Here is a 9,907-nt window from a genome sequence, read left to right as displayed (position 1 = left end):
CAGTCTTACTTCATGCACCAAGGATACCCTTACATGCCAGTGAAGGATCCCTCCCAAACTACTGAAGCTCCAACTACTACGTCAACTGCCTCTAAACTTCCTCCACAAAATCAGCAGCAACAGTTAATGCAGCAGCAGCAACAGTTGATGCAGTCTTACTTCATGCAACAAGGATACCCTTACATGCCAGTGAAGGATCCCTCCCAAACTACTGAAGCTCCAACAACTGCAATGCCAACTACCACTGAAGCAACTTCATCCACTGCCTCCAAGCTTCCTCCTCAAAATCAACAGCAGCAACAGTTGATGCAACAGTTGATGCAGTCTTACTTCATGCACCAAGGATACCCTTACATGCCAGTGAAGGATCCCTCCCAACCTACTGAAGCTCCAACTACCACTGAAGCAACTTCATCCACTGCCTCCAAGCTTCCTCCACAAAATCAACAGCAGCAACAGTTGATGCAACAACATTTGATCAACCCTTACTTCATGTACCAAGGATACTCTAACCCTCTTATGCCGGTGAAGGATCCCTCCCAAACTACTGAGGCTCCAACTACTGCAATGCCAACTACCACTGAAGCAACTCCATCCACCGCCTCCAAGCTTCCTCCGCAAAATCAACAGCAGCAGCAACAGTTAATGCAGCAGCAACAGTTGATGCAGTCTTACTTCATGCAACAAGGATACCCTTACATGCCAGTGAAGGATCCCTTCCAAACTACTGAAGCTCCAACTACAGAAGTGGCTTCATCCACGGCCGTACCATCAGAACTGCCAACAACCAGCTGCCCTCACAAAAAATCTTGGATCCAGGTGTTCTCTCAGATTTACCCGTTTATGAACACGCATTAGTCCAGTGGAGAACACTCCCGTTATTCCCACATGACATGCTGGCTACGTTCCTTTTAATAAATGTCTCCAGAACATGAGTAATTTGGGAGACTTCAGTTGTCAGGATATGTGCCTTTTTCCTTTTTATACCAGGAACAATGTGGTCACCAGGATGTGGAAGTATCCCTCAATGTGCAACTTTGTGGAAATAAATACAATTGTTTAAGCAGCTGGTCATTGCCTTCTCAGTTTTTTTTTTTTAAGAGAAAGTTTGCACCAGATGTATCCAAAGCTGGAGGCTTGAAATGGTTCTAGTGCATTTGCTTGAGTGTTCAACACTAAATTTTCACCTTTGGGGACCAAACAGTTTGTTTAAAATAAAATGACTAGTGACTATTTGCATACCACAACTAGGGCAATGGTTTAAACAATTGTTTTTTTTAGAAATGAGTTGCCATAATGTCACAAACTGAATGTGTAACAAATACCCCTAAATTTGATAACAGAATGTGACTTCTATATATGCCCCACTTCTTGAAAATGTGAATGCAATGCTTTACAAGTACATAACACTTTTCAATGAACATGCCAAGTGCACTGCAACAATGTCATATATGGATCATGTGACTTGGCACTGTTAGTCCTCTTGAGTTGCAAATGTCTAGGCACCAAAACAGCAGGTGGTACTGTAAGTGTCTAGCCACCAGCCACCAGGGGACACTGTTAGTCCTCTTTGTATCTATCCTATTTGTATCAGGCTATCTGTATCCTGAACTTTACGGACGCAGACAAACTAGACTTCATCTGTACATGGCCTGAGTTGCAATGTCTAGCCACCAAAACAGCAGGTGGTACTATAAGTGCATTGGCCTTCTGTTCAGCTCTGGGAATGCCTTAGTGAAAATGGTGGGTTGTGTGACTAGAATAAAGCTGATCTGTCTAATTTTTATATGGGTCAGAAACTAGTGATTTGGATTCTTCATTTTTTTTTTGTAACATCTTTAGAAATTGTCAATTATTATAGCACCATCTTCCATGTTAAGGTATCACATCAGGGCTACATTGCTAGCTGTATTGCTATAATGTTAGCTAGCTTGCCCTGGTTTGCACAGTACATTCAAATTCAGTGCTTTTCTCGTAACTGTTCTGTTTTGAGATCTGGATGTACATTAGCACAGAGCTCAGTCTTTTGAAATAGAGTACAATCACTCTGGCAGGGGGACTAACAATGGAAACTAGCCTTTTGGCTACAATTGGGTACATTTACATTTTAATGTTTATTAATGTACACTGTCCCTCTTCAACAAATAAACAAACTGAAACTGAAGTAGGACACTGTTGGGTTTCACCTTGGGCCTCATTTATAAAATGTTGCGTAGAAGCCATCTGCTGAAACTCGAAGGGCATGTTTTTCTCAAACTTTATTGAAATTCAAGTAGACCTCCACCCCATTTGCATATTCGTCTCTCATCAAGGGCCTTTGCAACTACGTTCATAGTCTTCGCATATTTAGCCAGAAATGCAAGCTTGACAGGATTTAACAAATAAAAAACTCAAAATGTCATATTTTTTTCATGGAACCAATTATGTAATGCTTATTATCTGTAATGAGGTTAAGTAAATATACTGTATAGTGTTTTATAGCTTTTCAGTTCAAAGTGAAAGAATATAGCTCTGTTCTGGTACAGATCCCCCAGAGCAAGAACCTGTCTGAAGGACAGTTTTTCATCAGAACATGCACTAAAATGTGAAATTTCATTGTGCAACATTAACACATTAGTCACTTCATTCTACTGCAAGTCACTAATGCAATCTCAGTCACCTACTTTATGTGTATAAGACAAAAATGTTACTCTACTTATTTGCAACTACCACAGGTGGAGAACATGAACTTTATACCACTGCACCACTGTTGAAATCCCTACAGGAACGGCGCTCTAAATTTCGTTGTATGCAAATTGTATGCAAAAAACAATAAAGGCTTTTTAATTCCAAGATCCTCCTACCTACCGGCTAGTTATTTTATGCAAAATCGTTTGAATTACACTCGGTAAGTTTTATTTAACTTATTTTTGAATAACTTTGAAATTGGAGAGTAAGATTAAGGCAGATAGTATCAAGGGGAAATCTAACAAGGTCCACAGCGACTCTTTTTGCGCTCACGGCAAATGAAATGTCAACCAATTCTAAAAACGCAATATTTCCTTGTTATGTCCTCCTTGGCTTACCGTAGTTGTTTGGACAACGTGTGTAAAATGTCAGCGGTTTTGCCTGCAGTGTAAACATATTTAAGAACTGTTTAAATGCAACTCCAATAAAATATATACAGACACCCTATACAATATTTGGAGGACTACGAGGTAAGTTACTTTTAAGGCATATTTGAGAAACACTTACCGACGCATACACGTGTTTTACCACTTTATCCATGACGTTAGCGGAGCTGCTTTGAGCTAGCCAGCTATACATCTTAGCTAACTCTTATAGTCGGTGGATGGTCTCTGGTTATATCTTCAGACGTGGTTGAATTGAAAAAGGACGACTTTGTATGATAACATTTGAAACGGTGCGATTCGTGTGACACTGAATTATATAATTTACGAAATATGAACAGTAACCCCACGGATCAGCGTCCTTATCAACTTCTAATGTTATTTACCTACTTTAGTATGAACCTGTCCTGTGGACCACAGGTTTGTTTACTATTTGCATACATTTCATCACTGTCCTCCACAATTAGCGCGACCGTGGGCTCTGTCCCTGTACCTGTCCGGTCTTTATTGACAAAGATGTGCCTGTCTGTCAGCAGTGTGAGTGGGAATTCAGTCTGCCATAAATTGAGTCGCGCCTGTGGAGTACTCGTCTGTTCATGTTGAATAAAATGATAGAGTGAGACTTGCCCCATTGCATTTGTCGTGTTTACAGACACCTTTGTGCATGGTTACACACACGTGGGGTGGAATACAATCAAACAACAGATGTAGGAGAGCTGTCTGCTGTTAGACCACCCAGTTAAAGTGCCGTAAAGGGGAGAGGAAAAGGATGCGTCACAGCGGAGCTCAGCAGTGAGGAAAGAGTTTGAGGAAGAGATGATGCTGCAGAAATATATTTTAAAATGTGCCGTTTCTTTGTCTGTACTGACACATGGAGATTATGCTGCAGAAATATGTTTAAATGTGCCCTTTATTAATCTGTACTGACACATGAAGATTATGCTGTAGAAATATATATTTTAAATGTGTCGTTTATTAGTCTGTAGACTTACACATGGTGATGATGGTGCAGAAATATATTTTTAAATGTGCCGTAGTCTGTACTGACACATGGAGATGATGATGATGATGCGGTTGTTAGTGAAATTCTAGTGAGCAGGTCAGCCTCTGACCTCAGCCAATCACGTCTCTTTTGCCTCAGCCAATCACGTCTGTCCTGCCTCAGCCAATCACATTTCTCTCTTGCTCAGGACCATGGCAGACCTCGCCCCATCCCTGGCCCGGGAGGCGGTGCTTAAGGAGAGCACCGCCCTCCCCACGGACATGCTGCGAATCAGAGGCTACGACTTCAACGCGGGGGTGGACTACCACGCTCTGCTCCAGTCCTTCCTCACCACCGGCTTCCAGGCCAGCAGCTTCGGACTGGCCGTGCAGGAGATCAACAAGATGGTGAGATTCATAGGCAGACCTACCCCTGTCAACCCTGTTGCCCCCGGTGTCACGCCATTCATAGGCAGATCTACCCCTACTCACCCTCATTTGCCCCCGGTGTCACGCCGTTCATAGGCAGATCTACCCCTACTCACCCTCATTTGCCCCCGGTGTCACGCCGTTCATAGGCAGACCTACCCCTACTCACCCTCATTTGCCCCCGGTGTCACGCCGTTCATAGGCAGACCTACCCCTACTCACCCTCATTTGCCCCCGGTGTCACGCCGTTCATAGGCAGACCTACCCCTGCCCACCCTCATTTGCCCACAGGGTCACGCTGTTCATAGGCAGACCTACCCCTGCCCACCCTTGTCTGCTCCAGGGGAGGGGAGAGAGGAGGGTCGAAGAGCAGAGTTGAATAACATGGGTTAACCCTTTCAGACATAAAATCAACAGGGGTACAACCGTTGTCGATAAATAGAACCGCTGTATTGTTCTTGCATAGTAGTGTATTCCAACATGTGTTTTTTTCTCCCGTTGTTGCCATGGTAGTCCTTGTTTCTCCCGTAGTTGCCATGGTAGTCCTTCATCGTGTGTGTGTGTGTGTGTGTGTGTGTGTGTGTGTGTGTGTGTGTTTGTGTGTGTGTGTGTCCCACAGATCGAGAAGCGTCTGGAGCCTGTGGAGGAGGAGAAGGGGGAGGGTGAGGAGGAGGGTGAGGGTGAGGGGGGGAGTCACGTCTCAGGTGCCCGCTCGGGATGTACCATCTTCCTGGGGTACACCTCCAACCTCATCAGCTCCGGAGTGAGGGAGTCCATCCGCTACCTGGCACAGCACAAAATGGTACGGTCCGCTCATCCCCACCCCGCACGGAATGGTATAGTCCACATTGCACTCCGTGTTCTAGTGCAACATTGGGACTCCGAGAGACCTTTTACACTGTTCTTACATCAGCTTTCGAGTGATCTAAACTCATTTTGTGTGTGTGTGTGTGTGTGTGTGTGTGTGTGTGTGTGTGTGTGTGTGTGTGTGTGTGTGTATGTGTATGTGTGTATGTGTATGTGTATGTGTGTGTGTGTGTGACAGGTGGATGTGATTGTGACGACAGCCGGGGGGGTGGAGGAGGACTTGATCAAGTGTATGGCCCCCACCTACCTGGGGGACTTCAACCTGCCGGGCAAAGAGCTGAGACAGAGAGGCATCAACAGGTAACACACACACACACACACACACACACACACACACACACAAACACACGCACGTGGACAGCCACACCCACACCCGCACAAATAAATAAATGTTCCATAAATAACTAGTTATTTCGACCCCTTTACCGTGCGTGCGTGCATGTGTGTGTGTGTGTGTGTGTGTGTGTGTGTGTGTGTAGGATTGGGAACCTGCTGGTGCCTAATGATAACTACTGTAAGTTTGAGGACTGGCTGATGCCCATACTGGACCAGATGGTGCAGGAGCAGAAGACCGAGGTGAGGAGGACACACTGGACACACACACTCTCTCTCTCTATCTCTCTCTCTCTGTCTGTGTCTGTCTGTCTGTCTGTCTGTCTGTCTGTCTGTCTGTCTGTCTCTCTCTTTCTCTGTCTGTGTCTGTGTCTGTGTCTGTGTCTGTGTCTGTGTCTGTCTGTCTGTCTCTCTCTCTCTCTCTCTCTCTCTCTCTCTCTGTCTGTGTCTGTCTGTCTGTCTGTCTGTCTGTCTCTCTCTTTCTCTGTCTGTGTCTGTGTCTGTGTCTGTGTCTGTGTCTGTCTGTCTGTCTGTCTGTCTCTCTCTTTCTCTGTCTCTGTCTCTGTCTCTGTCTGTGTCTGTCTGTCTGTCTGTCTCTCTCTCTCTGTCTCTCTTTCTCTGTGTCTCTCTCTCCCTCTTTATCTCTCTCTCTCTGTTTGTCTGTCTGTCTGTCTCTCTCCCTTTCTATCTCTCTCTCTGTCTCTCTCTCTCTCTCTCTCTCTCTCTCTCTGTATATCTTGGTCTGTCTCTGTCTCTCTCTCGTCACTTAGTGATTGTTGTCATGGTAATGTAGGGTGTGCACTGGTCACTAAGTGGATTGTTGTCATGGTAATGTAGGGTGTGCAGTGCACTGGTAACTAAGTGATTGTTGTCATGGTAATGCAGGTTGTGCACTGGTAACTAAGTGATTGTTGTCATGGTAATGTAGGGTGTGCACTGGTAACTAAGTGATCGTTGTCATGGTAACGTAGGGTGTGCACTGGACCCCGTCTAAGATGATCCACAGGCTCGGAAAAGAGATCAACAACCCAGAGTCTGTTTACTACTGGGCTTACAAGGTGAGACCCACACACACTCACACATAAACACACACACACACACACACACACATAAACACACACACACTTAAACACACAGACCCATACACACAGACACATAAACATAAACATACACACATCTAAACACACACACACAGACCCATACACACAGACCCATACACACAGACCCATACACACAGACCCATACACACAGACCCATAAACACACACATAAACACACACACACACACACACACACACACACACACACACACACACACACACATGCATGTAACGTTCTGTCTGGTTTCCCCTGTCTGTAGAACGACATCCCGGTGTTCAGTCCGGCTCTGACCGACGGATCTCTGGGGGACATGATCTACTTCCACTCATACAAGAACCCAGGCCTGGTGCTGGACATCGTGGAGGGTACACACACACACACACACACACACACAGACACACACACCAACACACACACACACACACACACACTCTACACACACACACACACACACACACACACACACACACACACACACACACACACACACACACACACACACACACACACACACACACACACACATTTTAAGCCTTTCCACTCCTGAAACGTCTGCTCTCAGAAGTATAGTTGTAATGGGCAGTTCTGATGCTAAGCTAAATGCTAACTCAGTGCACCCAAATGTATGTATGTATGTGGGAATGTGATTACATCTCTGCGTGTGCGTGTGCGTGTGCGTGTGTGTGTGCGTGTGTGTGTGCGTGTGTGTGTGTGCAGACATCCGCAGGTTGAACAGTAAAGCAGTGTTTGCCAAACGCACTGGAATGATCATCCTGGGAGGTGGACTGGTCAAACATCACGTTTGCAACGCCAATCTCATGGTACCATCACACACACACACACACACACACGCACACACACACACACACATATACTTACAAACACTTCTCTTTGCCATCTTTTTTCACCCCAGATTTAGTGAGCTAACATAATTGTGTGTGTGTGTGTGTGTGTGTGTGTGTGTGTGTGTGTGTGTGTGTGTGTGTGTGTGTGTTTGTGTGTGTGTGTGTGTGTGTCACAGAGGAACGGGGCAGACTATTCTGTGTTTGTGAACACGGGTCAGGAGTTTGACGGCTCTGATTCTGGAGCGCGGCCCGATGAGGCAGTGTCCTGGGGAAAGATCCGCATGGACGCCAAACCGGTCAAGGTGTGTGTGTGTGTCTGTGTCTGTGTGTGTGTTTCTGTGTGTCTGTCTGTCTGTCTGTGTCTGTCTGTCTCTGTGTGTGTGTCTGTTTTTGTGGTGTGTGTGTTATTATTATTTTATTATTATTAAGTAATTTAGCAGACGCTTTTATCCAAAGCGACTTACAAGGGGTGCATACACATTTTCTTGTGTGTGTGTGTCTGTGAGTGTTTTTGTGGTGTGTAGTTACCAGTCTACCAGTTAAATACACAAACACACAACTCATTGGTAACTGTATTAGAGCCAATTAAGCAACATTAGTTATTTATTTTATTTAGCCAGTACTCACCAGTGTGTGTGTTAGTGTGTGTGTGTGTGTCAATATCATCTGCGTGTGTGTGTGTGTCAATATCAGCTGTGTATGTGTGTGTGTTAATATCAGGTGTGTGTGTGTGTGTGTGTGGGTGTTAATATCAGGTGTGTGTATGTGTGTGTGTGTGTGTGTGTGTTAATATCCGGTGTGTGTGTGTGTTAATACCAGGTGTGTTTGTGTGTGTATCCGGTGTGTGTGTGTTAATATCAGGTGTGTGTGTGTTCCAGGTGTATGGTGACGTCACTCTGGTCTTCCCTCTTCTTGTGGCCGAGACGTTTGCTCATCAAGCAGACAAATTAATCGCTGAGAAGAACGAGTAACACTCCTGGCCTACCTGTCTTCTGTGTGTGTGTGTGTGTGTGTGTGTGTGTGTGTGTGTGTGTCTGAGCGAGAGAAGAAAGAGAAACACTCTTCTGGCTTACCTGGCTTCTCTGTGTGTGTGTGTGTGTGTGTGTGTGTGTGTGTTTGTGTGAGAGAGGAAATAAAGAATGTGTGTGTTTTGGAAGGGTTGTGTTTACGTGAAATACTCACAGACAGAGTCCCATAACTCCAAAGATGTCATGGTTACGTTATGTGTTTTTATTTTAAAAAGAAGTCCCCAAAGACATGGCGGAAATGCACTTTGAGACTGGATGTCTGTTATATATATACCTGCATACATTAATGTGTGTGTGTGTGTGTGTGTGTGAGTGTGTGTGTGAGTGCGTGTGCGTGTGTGTGTGCCTGCACGTGCGCGTGCGTGTGTGTGTGTGAGAGCAGTACTGTAGAGTGAGTTGTGCATGGCTGTAATGTTATAATGGTTATTTTTAAGTTGGACTGTTCAAGTAACGCACCCCTGGAATGTTCTGGTCATTTAAGCACCCCTGTAACACAGACCGTAGAACCCTCAGAACGCCTCCTCCTACGGGCCAGAACCTTCCCCTCAGAACGCCTCCTCCCGGCCAGAACCCTTCGCTCAGAACGCCTCCTCCTCCTGGCAAGAACCGGTACCCCTCAGAACGCCTCCTCCTACGGGCCAGAACCTTCCCCTCAGAGCGCCCCCTGCGGGCCAGAACCTTCCCTCAGAACGCCTCCTCCCGGCCAGAACCCCTCGCTCAGAACGCCTCCTCCTCCGGGTCAGAACCGGCCCATGTCCGGCCCAGCAGCAGCAGCCTGGGAACGCTCAGAAATGTCGAATAAGAATCCCAGGTCACCCAGAGTCCTCTGTCCTTCTGGTGTGTCTCGTTTCAGTGTGCAAATAAAACCACTCTGATGTTCAGAAAACATCAATCAATAAATATAATAATCCACAAAGCTCTTTGTCATTATTTCCTAAATATGATTCTCTCTCTCTCTCTCTCTTGTCCTCTCTCTTTCTCTCTCCCCCCCACTCTCTCTCCCTCTCTCTGCCTCTCCCTTTCTTTCTTTCCCTCTTGTGTGATGTTAAATGGCTTCACATAGACATTAAACAATCCTAAGAGAAATAATGGGAAATCAACGGAGCATGGGCATACTCTGATATTAATGGAATGTTAGCGAATGAGGGGTGAGAAGCCTCCCTAATTTAGTCGTCGCTGTACGTCCAAAACCAAATCTATTCTTGAGGTGTTGA

General features: G+C 45.6%; 1 protein-coding gene across 1 annotated transcript; it reads left to right on the top strand.

Moving 5' to 3' along the window:
* Positions 1-3,060: 3,060 nt before the first annotated feature.
* dhps (deoxyhypusine synthase) lies at positions 3,061-9,600 on the top strand. Its single transcript, XM_080833814.1, has 10 exons — positions 3,061-3,197; positions 4,301-4,499; positions 5,140-5,322; positions 5,566-5,687; positions 5,867-5,963; positions 6,692-6,778; positions 7,080-7,185; positions 7,538-7,641; positions 7,842-7,967; positions 8,544-9,600. Exons 2-10 carry the CDS (start codon positions 4,305-4,307, stop codon positions 8,634-8,636), a joined length of 1,113 nt encoding a protein of 370 aa, XP_080689940.1. The 5' UTR covers positions 3,061-3,197; positions 4,301-4,304; the 3' UTR covers positions 8,637-9,600.
* The last annotated feature ends 307 nt before the right edge of the window (positions 9,601-9,907 follow it).

Source organism: Sprattus sprattus (genome assembly GCF_963457725.1).
Source record: "Sprattus sprattus genome assembly, chromosome: 3".
Classification (NCBI taxonomy): Eukaryota; Metazoa; Chordata; class Actinopteri; order Clupeiformes; family Clupeidae; genus Sprattus; species Sprattus sprattus.
This window is presented reverse-complemented; position numbering and strand designations above follow the sequence as displayed.